At 40.4% G+C, this 12,703-nt stretch overlaps 1 protein-coding gene and 1 long non-coding RNA gene across 2 annotated transcripts; one reads left to right on the forward strand and one right to left on the reverse strand.

Annotated features, from left to right (window-relative positions):
• The first annotated feature begins 2,326 nt into the window (after positions 1 to 2,326).
• LOC112174210 (RING-box protein 1a) lies at positions 2,327 to 2,906 on the forward strand. The gene is made up of 3 exons (XM_024311950.2): positions 2,327 to 2,459; positions 2,573 to 2,623; positions 2,720 to 2,906. The coding sequence occupies exons 1-3, from the start codon at positions 2,327 to 2,329 to the stop codon at positions 2,803 to 2,805; spliced, it is 270 nt and encodes an 89-aa protein (XP_024167718.1). The 3' UTR covers positions 2,806 to 2,906.
• A 34-nt stretch (positions 2,907 to 2,940) lies between these two features.
• LOC112174215 lies at positions 2,941 to 5,320 on the reverse strand. Its single transcript, XR_002925904.2, has 3 exons — positions 4,748 to 5,320; positions 4,118 to 4,194; positions 2,941 to 3,194 (listed from the first exon to the last, which is right to left on the reverse strand). It is a non-coding gene; the product is annotated as an uncharacterized LOC112174215 (long non-coding RNA).
• Between the last annotated feature and the right edge of the window lie 7,383 nt (positions 5,321 to 12,703).

Below are 12,703 nucleotides of genomic sequence, written 5' to 3' on the forward strand. Positions count from 1 at the left end.
CTCTGATTCCTCCATAGCTGCACAAAAAGGAGTAAGGTATGTGAGCTTTACTCAGTCAGATTTCCAGAACCGAAAGTTTGCTTGACTGCTTCTCTTTACTTTTTATTTCGAGAAATTGATCAGATGTCATTGAATTGTTATATAAGAGAATTCTTGTACATCTCAACATTGAATAATTTGATCCTCATCGAAGTTCTCCTCCTTCTCTCTCTGCTGTCATTGAAAGGTTCAATCTTACTCTCTTTACTTTACTCTTTCAGATTCAGTCTTTTTTTTATTCGTACCCATGTAATTGGTATTCTTCTGTGAGTTTGGTTTGTGCTTTTAAGATAGATTGAAGCTTGTGTCTTGCTTAATTTGTGATACAAAGCTGGAAGTTTTAATTTTTGTGAAGTATAGTTGTCTTGCTTAATTTTTGAGTTAGTTTCTGGAGGAGGTCGAAGAAGAATGAATTTATCAACAAAAATACTTAGATGAATGACTTTGGGTATGCCGTCGGAATCTCAACTGGTTTCGAATCCGGAAAGAAGAAGAGGATCTAGGACTGTAGTTATGGAGTCACAGCCTTTCCACTAGGAGAGAAGAGGAACTAAGGGAAGTAGGCTCAACTCTCTCTCGAATTGGAAGAAAAGGGAGAGGAACCTCCTCTAAGAACTGGTGTTAGAATCTGCAGTTATTGCTGTCTTTGAAAAATATGATTAAGTGCAGTAATTGAGCTCTTTTTGTTTCTTCTTATAAACTTGAGGCTGATGTCTGGTTTATAAATAGACACTTAACAAACTTGGGTCATGTGATTGGATTGGTTTCTGTAATCCAGATTGTATTAGTTATAGTGATATTATAAGAGACTAGTCATTGTAAGAAATATTGTGCTTTCAGAATTTTTACATGATAGACAAGTTAATTAACTCTTCATATATGAAATCCATATTTGGCAGCCAGCAAGATCTCTATACAAACTGCGATTGGTACAGCAATAGCAATTGCTGGTGTTGTCATTTACTCCTTGATAAAAGCAAACTTGGAAGAGCAAAAGAAGGCAAGGATTTTGAAGTACCCCATTTTGGATTGAACTCACATACAATATAACATATGTTCTATTTCAAGAGGTTGCTGCTATTTCCGCATCATAGGAGGTATAGCATGGAAAGGGAAAATAAGACATGTGCAGTCACAGGCTTCATCTACAGATTACAAAATTGAAACGTTCATTAAACTTTGACTATTATTATATTACCAATTTGTAAGTGATCTCCAAAGAGACTTGATCACTACTGTTGTAAGACAAAATCATTGTACTTTAACACAATGTTAATGTTAAACCCCTTTCAAATTCATCGACTTATTTCTCAAGCAAGTTTTCAAATGGATGTGCATCTCTGATTCGCAAATTTCTTGTTTGTTACCCATAATTGCTTTGGTCCAAGCAAAATTTCCCAAATTAGTATTTTTAGCATTTATGACCATTTTAGTGATTATACCTAGTCACAGCACTTTTATCCACTTAGCATTTAGTTGCAAATTTCAAGTGACTTTAACATATTGTGTAATAGTTCCCGTTGAACTATAGTCGGGAAATTAATTCAAAAATTATGCGTATTGAAGGGTTTAAAGTAAATCTTTTATTCGGTCCAAGCAAGGGTACAAGGATAATACATGAGATATTTTTTTATTTGGTATGGTTACATAATCAAAAAATAAAATTATGCATTTTTGTAGCATTTGATGCATATCTTAGCATATATGATCATTTTAGTAATTATACCCAGTCAAAGCACTTTTGCCTTACAACTTACCAAACACCTAGAAATTGTTTTTCGTTTTCACAGCACTTTTAAAACCAGTTTACCAAACACCTCAGCTGCTTCTTCTCACAGTAAGTTCGGAAGTGCTTCCTCTCACAGCACAGCAATCCCAAACTAAGCCCTAAACTTTTCTGAGTCGGAGAGCCTCCCGTTCAGCAGTTCCCGTCTTTCTCTTTTCGCGGGTTCCGGGTCATGCTTTCGTCATCAAATCTCCTCTTCGTCTCCAATTTCAGGTCTGTATCTTCCTTCTTTCCTTGTTCACTTCTCCTAGAATCTGAAGAAAACAACCCCTTCTTTCGGTTTCTTCCAAAACCAAAACCTCTACCGTGTTCGCTGTTAGGGTTCTTGCAAACCCAAAGCTCCCGCCTTTGGAGATTCTTGCCTCTACTATTGATTTTGCAGCTGTTAGGGTCTAGCATTCCACTTCTTGCTATTTGGTTGTTGTTGTTGTTGTTATTCTACTCTAGAATTTTGATTTTCTATTTTTGGATTATAGCTTTGCAGATTGAATTACCTTCTTAATGGCGACATTGGATTCCGACGTGCCCATGGTTCCGGCAGGCGAGGGATCGAACGATGCTGGCCCTTCTTCAGTTAAGAAGTCCAAGCGTTTCGAGATCAAGAAGTGGAATGTTGTGGCTCTCTGGGCTTGGGGTAACTAATAGGAACCCTCAACCTAATTTCTCTGGTTTCTCTTGAGTGTGACATTTCGATGAATTTTGTTAATAAATGGTTTAGTGATGTTGTTTTTGGGTTGTTGTATGCAGATATTGTTATGGACAACTGTGCTATATGCAGAAACCATATCATGGATCTTTGTGAGTTTTACTCTTTGCTTTCTCTGCAATATATACACTTTACATTTTATGGTATTCATTATTGTTTATTGACTGGACCTTTGTTGTGGTGGTTAGGCATTGAGTGCCAAGCAAACCAGGCAAGCGCAACAAGCAAGAAGTGTACAGTTGCTTGGGGTATGTCTTTTGCTTGCAAACACTAATATCTTCAAGTTTATGTATATCCTCCTCCTATCTTTCAGATTGTGTATTTGCTATGCCCTTGTTATTGACTAATTTATTTTGCATGCACCGCAAGTTATTATGTTTTTGTCACGCCCCGAATTTTGAATAACAAATTCAAATCCGAAACATGAATAATAATTATTATAAATAACGTTCTGAAATTTTTCCTCAGAACAAACACATCTCACACTATTCAATATTACAAAACCCAAATCCTCAAGTTACTTATTACAACACACTCTCACTAAATTAAATTGCAATGCTCAAAAGAGCATAACACACCTCACGATACAATATTGTACAACAAATAAATCACTCTAAACCGCACGATCACCACCCTGGTTCTTCTGTCCTGCAGGATTGTCCGCTACACCGTTTGAATAGTGTACCGGGATTGTAACAACACAAAACCCTGTAAGCTTTTGACAGCTTGTATGAGTAAATTTAAGGATTGCACAAATTTAAGTAACAAATTCAACTCAAGTATTTCTTAGCATAATTAATCGAAGTGCACAACGTCACTTCAAGCATCAATCAACTCACATCTCACAATGACCACCACAACACAACTCTACACATTCTCTCTCCAATATACAAATGTATACTCATGGGCATACGATTCTTATTTTAATCCCCCATGCAGTATATTATACTCCAGGGTATACGATAACTCACGTTATCCCCCTAGCAGTATAGTGTACTCAAGGGCATACGATAACTCAAGGTTATCCCCCAAGCAGTACAAAGGCAGACAGACTAGAGCTCTAACTGAATCGTAACTTGTCACCTTGGCCAAGGTTCAATCTTACGATAATACTTGCCTCAATCATCAACACGATAAACACACTCAACTCCAACTTTTAATTCATCTATACGACTCAACTCTCGCACTTTATACGACTCAACTCTCGTACTCTACTCAATTACTCTATATCATAATTAAATATATGATAAATCATACCATCGAAAGAGTAATGCTCGAAATGATAAAACAATCAATCGAATCATACTTCACCCAATGTCACACCATCCAACATTTATTCCACATAAATATCTATATACAAAATCATTCCCTCAGGAATGATCACTGATACCCACTATAGTTCACATGCATTAAAACAAAAATTTAATTTATAATTAAATTCATTTTACTTACCTATGGACCGTAGTTGAACAAGTCCATATAATTTAAAACAAATATTTATTTTCATAAAACAATTTCCACAATTTCACAATTAAATACAATCACCGAATTTCTGTTCGTAAATGAACCATGTGCGATTTGCTCACCTCGATATTCCCGCTGCGTCTTCAATTTAACACAATTCACAACCGACTTGCTCACCCAAGTAAAAACCGTCAATCACCTAATCAAATGTGACTTGAATTTAGCCAATAATTCCAAAACATACTTAAACGAAAATTCAACGGTCGGATTCTAAATTATATGAAAATCCGACGGACGGATTCTCACGAATCGCCTCCTGAATCACTGTTTTGCAATTATACGAAGATCCAACGGTCGGATCTTCGCCCATGACCACGCAAAGTCACTGGGACAGTCATACGATCAACATATCAAAACTACAAGTCCATCAGACGGTCCTAACTTCACAGATCACAAATTGAACGGTCGAAATCGATCGAACGTAAAAAATTCATAACTAAATCATACGATATCAAAAAAATGCGTATAATATATCGACAAGATCGTATTGAAATGTAGAATCTAAAAATGCACAGAAACTATATTTTTGACCCCGGAGGTGGCCGGAAAGGGCCGCCGTAGTTAGTGGCAAAGTCGCCACCGACCACCACCAATGGTGTCGAGGCCGGGCTGTTCTTCTTCACCTTAACATGCTGATCATTTTTCATAACTAGCTCAAGGTCGTAACATAACGGGAAGAGGTTGAAAATTACCGAAAACTGTCGCGGGTGGCCGAAATTTTTCCAGAATCTAGTAGGTGCTCCGATCGACGTAAAAAGGTCCACCACTCGGCTCGATCCCTTCGTGAAACTTGTTCAGATCCTCAATCTGAGTTCACCAGTTCAAGAAACACAAGAAATGATGGCCGGTAGTATGAGGTATCGGGATCGAAAGTTGGTTTTCGATCTAGATAAAGGCAAGCTCCGACGAACGTGAAAACAATCTACCCAGGTCAGGTCCTTCTTGGTGCTTGATCAAGAAGTTAAGGCGAGTTCAGGGAGCTAAGGATCTTGAGTTTTGGTGTCCGGAGCTAGGAGAAAACTGGCATTGACCGTTTTTGGTTTCAAAGTTTGCAGCTCCGATCTACCGGATTTGAGGCCGGTCCGGTGGAAAAGGTCACGTCCAGCAGCTAGATGAGGTCGATGCGAGGTTGTGGAGCCCTTGGGAGCGACTTGGCGTGGCCGGACGGTGGCGCTGCAGGTGGAGGAAGAATGCCCAGAAAGAAAAGAAAAACCACGGGGGAGAGGAGAGAGAAGAGAGAAGTCGGGGAAGAAAATAGAATTAAAAGAAATTTTTGGGATTTATGAAAAATTCCAGAAATTTCTCATATTTATAGAAAAAAAATCTCAATTTCAAATAATTGACATAAATTCATACGAACTCCGAATATTGCGTTCCACATATGCACGAGATCGTATCGACAAGCTCTACGACTTTCATGAAGGGAATTTTCCTAAATTCCAGTATAAAAAGTCGATTTTTTGTAAACCCTAAACAACGTTCGTTTTTGAAATAAAATCGTTCGAATTAATTCTACAACTTCTCCAAGCTTCGTACTCGCTCGCAAGACCGCGAAAACATTACTAAAAATCCATAGAATTTAATTTGGATTTTTCGGGGTATTACAATCTACCTTCCTTAAAGAAATTTCGTCCCGAAATTTAAACGCACTACCAAAAAGAAATTAGGTACAGCCAACCTGACAATTGAATCTCCCCCATTACCAAAATTGCAACAATTTTGCAAAACTATGACTTATGCACAGACTACACAAGAGTCTAAAATCCTGTTATCACAACTGTATATGTAACACGTCATTGATAATGCAACTTTAGCACTATGAAAATTTGGAAACTAAACCTGCCATTTCAACTCAAATCAATAATACAACATTCCTTCACAATCATCATTTCACAGAATCACAACAAGTTCTCCATGCATCAAAACCACACAGAAACTCAATCATAATAGTAATGAATCATGTATCACTACTCAACAAGCATCTTATCATCTCATGACACAATCACGATAAGGTGTAGCCTCGACCAACCCACACAATCTCCTCAGCCAGGAGGCATACATCACATAACCAACCACCCACAACCACACCAGAACAAGAAATCACAGGCAAAAGTTTAACTACAACATTAGCCAAAACTCAAACACACAAAGCAATGTGTAGAAAAACAATGCTTCACTAAAACAAGAATTTAAAAAAAAAGAAGTTAAACACCTCCACAACGTCTTCTTATGCATTATGAGCCACTTGGGCCATCTTGTGGGCTCTGGGAGGGTCCACTAGCACGCGTTCACTCCCAGTGATGATGGCTTGGGCTTGCTCAATCCTTGGGTTAGGCACTAGGGCTGGCAATTTGGGCCGAAGAAACCGATCCAGCCACATTTCGAACCGGCCCGAACCAATTTGGGCCGAAAACTCAACCCACCGACTTTCGGCTCGGCTCAGCCATACCGTTTGGCTGCCTTCAGCTCGGCTACAGTATGAAGTTTTACCTACCATCGATATACCGCACTGACCGTATATACGTCTACATACCGAAGTATATACAAAACCATAAAACTTTGTATGAGGCAAGGTTCGAACTCCAGACCTCAAACACAAAGGCTTTGCTCCCAACCACCGAAGTAGAGCTGCTCTCATTAATATATGTACACATGTTATATTTATTATGTCATAAGTGAACATAATTAAAATAAAAGGGAGGTAAGGTTCGAACCTCAGACCTCATGTACAAGAGCTTCGCTCTCAACCACTCAAGCACAAGCTGTTCTCGTTGTTATCCAGACAAATCTTTTATTTATATCAACTGTTTCCACAATCTGACCCAAGAAATACCCAAAACTATTTCAGCAATCCGACCCATATAATACACCAAAACTGTTTCAACAAAGGGCCTCCACCCACAGCTACAGTTGAGGGCATTGATCCAAGACATGCCCTTGCACGGTCCACATGCCACGACTTGTCTTTTCCGTGATTTATGGAGATTAGGTTTGCTTTCGGCTGAGCTTGTCTGTCACAGCTCCTCGAGATTCCTTTGGTTCCCTCACGCGCTCCCCACTCGTTCTTTTCCGGGATTTACTCTGCTTTTCTGACACTTACTTTTGACTCTTCACATGCCTAATCTTCCTCCCCATTACAGATCCAATTTTCTAACCCCAAAACCATTTCATCAACTCCATTCTTCCTAACAGCAATCTTCTTAATCACTCATCATCACCGTTCTTCAATTCTCGTATTCTCTCAACCCATCACCAATCGAACTACAAACCCGGCAACCAATGGAACCACAAACCCAGAAATCAATGGAACCACAAACCCAGCAACTAATGGAACTACAACTCCAACAACCAAGGGAACTACAAATCCAGCAACTAATGGAACTACGACTCCAGCAACCAAGGGAACTACAAACACAGCAATCAACCGAGGATGGAGGAAGCAACAAAGCAGCTGGGAGTAGTGCTAACATGAATTGCAGACAGAGAAGTACCAGGTGGCTTCCTACTACAGATCAGATAAGAATCCTCAAGGAGCTTTACGATAACAAGGGAGTTAAGTCCCCAACTGTAGAGCAGGTCCGGAGGATCACTCTCTAGCAGAAATGGTACAGACAGATCGAGAACAAGAACGTCTTTGATTGGTTCCAGAACTAAAGGGCTCGGGAGAAGCTGAAGAAGAAGAAGCTCACTTCGGATGTTCAAGTGCCCAAGCAAAGATCAGGGCTTGTTGGTGGATCCATTAATCTAAAATTTGGGTCAACTAGTTCTATTTTCATGGAACAGCGCGGTGAAGATCACCAGGAGATTAAAACCCTTCCACTGTTTCCCATGCACGGTGAGGACCTCTCTGACAACATAAAGACTACTTCCGAGGGAGGTAGCGGCTATGGCTACTACTCCGGTGGCTCGGGCGACTACCACGGTGGCTCTCACATTTCCCTTGAGCTCAGCCTCAACCCTTCCAGAGCTGTTGACTTGGCTTAGTATAGTGTAGTCTTCTTCTTTTTTTTTCTTTTTTTGAAAAAAAAAAGGCTGAAATTAATAAGACTGAATGAATGTAGTTTTTTTTTTTTTAAACCAACAATGGCACCAAGGATTGAACCTTGGTCTCCCATTGTTCTTTCAAAACCTTAGCCAACTCTACTGTACACGTCTAACAAAAAGATGTATCACCAACCATCATTCTCAAAACGCATCAATAAATCAAGTCACACAGAGGTCTAGCTAGCTGAGCCAAACCAAACACACACAAAATTGCGTGGAAAAACAAAGCGTCGCTAGAATCAAGGATTAATAAAGCTAAACACTTCCCATTCAGAAACATCTAAAGGGTGCCACCTGTCCAATGAGTACCAAGATTAACACCTCTTACACTTGTGATCCTCAGAACTCGAGTAATTGATGTCACTCACTAATATATCCTTCACTAGGCAGGAAGGTACATGCTCCAGAAGAGTCCCACAAAATCCTTCCAAATCATTATTGATAATTCCTTATCCTTAGTATCAAATCCCATCATCGTCATGCTTCGCCCTAAAGAAAGGACATAACTATATTCTTCTTCTTCTCCGCGTTAGTACAGACCGTCATGTCTTGGTAGGTATCCATAATCTCGATCCATGGATTGTCAATCGAGTAATTTGTACCATACAAGTGTCCACTGTTCCTACTCTAGTGACCTCCTTTGTCAGCCTAGATAGTTGAGTAATATCAACTGCTTCAGCAATAACCCAAAACAAGTTGTACTACCTCATCCACAAGATTGAACTCCTCCTGCACGGAACCCATGCTTTTACTCATAACTCCTTCTAAAAATTCATCGCCTGTGTACATAGAATCACCACACAACCTTCTTAATCTATACTAAGAATTCAATCTCACACAAGGTCAGCATAGCTGCCTCGGAGTCACTTTAAACACATATCACATGCCAATTACCAAAACCCCACTAAGACATCTCGTTACAAAACAAGATATCTAACCCTTGGTACGTACATTCCATCCAAAAACATATGTAAATCCCCCTTAAAAAGGCAAAATTACTATCGAGTAATACTTATATCCACATTAGATATGTGCATAGGTCAACACCATTCCTTCAACCACACACTTCAACAAACGAAAGAAACTCATTTCCATAAACAATCCTCACCGACTCACCGGAGTTAAATCCGGAGGTTCCCATTCCTCGAAGATTGCAACTTGCGGAAACTAAACTTATTCTAATACGAACCTACAAGACAACTCTACCGTCTTACGGACTTCCCTGACTAGACCCCACACTATGACATACCCAATGATTATACCAGTACCGAAGAGCATATGATGGGGATCTGCTACAGACAGGCCATCACTCGGGGGGTACTGATTATCACCAAATATGTACCTTACGCTCTGATACCAAACTATCAATCCCCGAATTTTGAATAACAAATTCAAATCCGAAACATGAATAATAATTATTACAACTAACGTTCTGAAATTTTTCCTCAGAATGAAGGTTTCCTTGTTGTTGACATATTCTGTTATGGGCGTGAGAGTTAAACTAATATTAGATTCCTGGTTGCCTTTATCTGATATGGTTATAATTGTATGGTCATAGCTGGATTAGTCGGATCGTTCCTTTGCTATGTGATGTGAGTTATTTCATGTAGTGCATATATTGGCTGAAAGGAGACTGTTTAGTTATCTTGGTTTCATGGTGTTGATTTGCATTTTCTGTTACAACTTTTCTGTTATTTTTCTGGATTAAACTTTTAAGGGTAGTGTTCTCAAGCTAGTGTAGCGAGAACCATCTTATCCGACCAGAGAAGTATGAGTTTGTGTTTGTTAGACTGACCCAAAGTCAATTATGGAATAATGAGATTTATAACTTTAAATGGCAATCATTTATGCTTCTTAGACTTGAAATATCACTTTTCTCAGTGAATGAACTAGAGCTCTTTGCTTATTCTATGGTGGATGTCACAGGACATCTTATATGCTTCTCATTGATTAATTGGTTTAAAGGTGCTGTCCAAATCAATGCTTATATTCTTAATCTAGCGAGTATTTACAAAATTTGATTTGATAACTGTGCCCGGTGTATCTTTTTGTGTTGTTATTGATTATTTATGCCATGCTAAAGCCCTCCTCGGAGGCGGCATACCGGTTTGGCGATTCGTAGTGGAAAATGAGGTTACTTAACTAAGGATAAGGCTACTTAACGGGAGAGAATCAACTAATGCGGTGATTTTTTTTTTTTTTTTTGAAATTTGGGGTTATTTGATCAGATTTTTGCATGATCTTCTGACAGAGTGGGTGACACATGGGGATTGTTGATAGGGGTGGTGTGTGCGGAAACGTCGCTGCCCAGCCATTGTCGCTTCATCATAAATGCTGCATTTATGAGCGCGTTAGTTTTACTGAGGCGAAGTCTCGGTTAGTGGGGGTGCGTGTCGTGATCTTGAGGGGTGATCATTTAACGGCAACGGTCGTGATTTGTCGCAAGAGTTTGTATTTAAGGGGGAAACGAAGTCGAGTTTCCCCCAGTTTGCCACTTCATTTCCCCCAGTTTGCCCTGTGTATTCGTCTTCTTCGCCGAGTGAGAGAGAACCAGAGAGAAAGGATATGGAAATATCGTTGATCGAGTGGAGGAAAGAAGGAGGAAAAGAATTTAGAGGGGAGCGAAGGTAATCGAACTCATTTCGTGGTTGGTCTGCTTTGTCACTCTTAGGTGTTTGCTTCAGCGAATTTGAGGTATGTTCCTGCTGCCTCTTTGATTGTGTTCTTGTTTTGGTCTATTCGTGTTGTAAATGCATGCGTTTCATATGTATCCTAGAGATATGCATGTGGTTTTGTGTTTGAGGGTCTGAAGACATCTGGGTTTTTGAGATGTTGGTGGGTTTTGTGTTTTCTGGGGTTTTTTGTTTTTTGTATGAACGACTGTTCTTGGATGAGTTCTTGTGGTTAATGGTATAGGGTAGGTTTAGATCTAACGTGACTGCTAACTTCTAGGTTTAGAGTGTTTGTGGGGCATGCCGGCCATTATCAATATCTCAAGTAGTGAAGAATCGGACGTGTCGTCGCTTAATTCATCGGAGAGGGGTTTTATTGATTTGTTGCATCGTCCCACTTCTGCAGGAGGTAGTAGGGCTGGGCGTCCAAACCCGAAAGACCGAGGACCCGACCCGAACCGAGCAAAAAAGCCCGATTCGGTTCGGTTTTGATATGAAAATTATCGGTTCGGTGCAAAGCCCGACCCGAATGTATTTTATCGGTTCGGTCTCGGGTTTCAAATATACGGAGACCGAAAGCCCGAACCCGAACCGATCTCAGCCTCCCTCTCTCTCAAAACCATCTCAGCCCCGAAGGATATCGTGTTCTTCCCCCATTTCTGAAAACCCAGATTAAAACCCTAAACCATTCAGGTGATTCAACCCCATTTCAAAGTTCAGACTTTGCAGAAGGCAAGAAACCAAGGAAAAATTACCAGCTCAAATCTCTGTCTCAGTACCTCTCTCTCTCTCTCTCTCTCTCTCTCTCTCTCGCGTCCATTACCATCTCCGAACTCCAGTAGCAAGAACCAAAAGATGGAAACTTTAGAAGCAAAGTTGTGGGTTTTGGATTATTTGGGTGGAGAAATGGAAATTGAATTGTGGGACTCTGGGGTATTTTCTTGGGGGTGGTGGTGGGATTTGGTCCTTGCACTGATCATATATTTTTTCATATGACGCCGTCAAGACTGTAAAGACCTCAAACTTTTGGGCATTTGTAGCGGACTTATTGTGGCGGTTGTTGCGATTATCAAGGCGATCATTGTGAAAAGATCTGTTACCCTTGTTGTGATACTGCTGATCCTTTTGTCGCTTGTCTTGGTAGTTGCCTTGCTGGCATTCCCTCTTTTTGTCATTGGGCGTTGTGGTGATGTTTGGAGTGGTGGGGGGATTTCCTTGTTGGAATGTGGTAGGTTGGGGGGTTTTGAGTGGAGTTTGTGGTGGTGGTGGTGTAGCGCCATAAGTGTTGTATTCAGCTTGGGCATGTAGGATGGCCTCATTCATGACGTAGTGATATGTGGCGTTTAGACAATTACAATTGAGATGGTATAGAAAACTTGCCTTAAGGAGTCCCTACTTGAAGGCTGCCAGCGCCATTGTTTTGTCAAGATCCTGACATCTCGATGTGGCGGTCCTCCATCTTGTGACAAATGATTTTAACGACTCATCAATACCTTGGTTGATGCTGAATAGCTGGCTGGAGTTATGGTACCCATTCGTCATGAGGATGAATCGTGACAGAAATGCATTTGACAGAGTGGAGAATGAATCCATGGAACCTAGCGGGAACTCGAAAAACCAACTCATCGCCTCGCCATCCAACGTTTCGTTGAATAGGTGACAGAGAGTTGTGTCATCAAATCCCTTATTATTGGTTACTTTTTTGAATGTGTCCATGTGCACAAATGGATCTATTGAGCCGCCAAATTAGGGGGGGGGTGTTCTTTGCATATGTGGGCTTGACGGTTTGCACAATTCTGGCGGTAAATGGGCCTGGCCGCGCCTCAAAGAGTGGATTCTGCGCCGGCGGAAAGGTTCCAGCTTCATCTATGAGCAATCTTTCCTCTAGGTCCTGCATTTTTTCCAGTATCAAGGTGGTAGCGTCAACAGTCG

The sequence above is a fragment of the Rosa chinensis genome, chromosome 1 (genome assembly GCF_002994745.2).
Source record: "Rosa chinensis cultivar Old Blush chromosome 1, RchiOBHm-V2, whole genome shotgun sequence".
Classification (NCBI taxonomy): domain Eukaryota; kingdom Viridiplantae; phylum Streptophyta; class Magnoliopsida; order Rosales; family Rosaceae; genus Rosa; species Rosa chinensis.

Excerpts from the sequence above, each read along its gene's own strand:
- LOC112174210 (XM_024311950.2), top strand. The coding sequence starts at position 2,327 with ATGGCGACATTGGATTCCGACGTGCCCATGGTTCCGGCAGGCGAGGGA. Across the intron at positions 2,460-2,572 it reads TGTGGCTCTCTGGGCTTGGG|ATATTGTTATGGACAACTGT; the intron begins GTAACTAATAGG and ends TGTTGTATGCAG. Across the intron at positions 2,624-2,719 it reads AAACCATATCATGGATCTTT|GCATTGAGTGCCAAGCAAAC; the intron begins GTGAGTTTTACT and ends TGTGGTGGTTAG.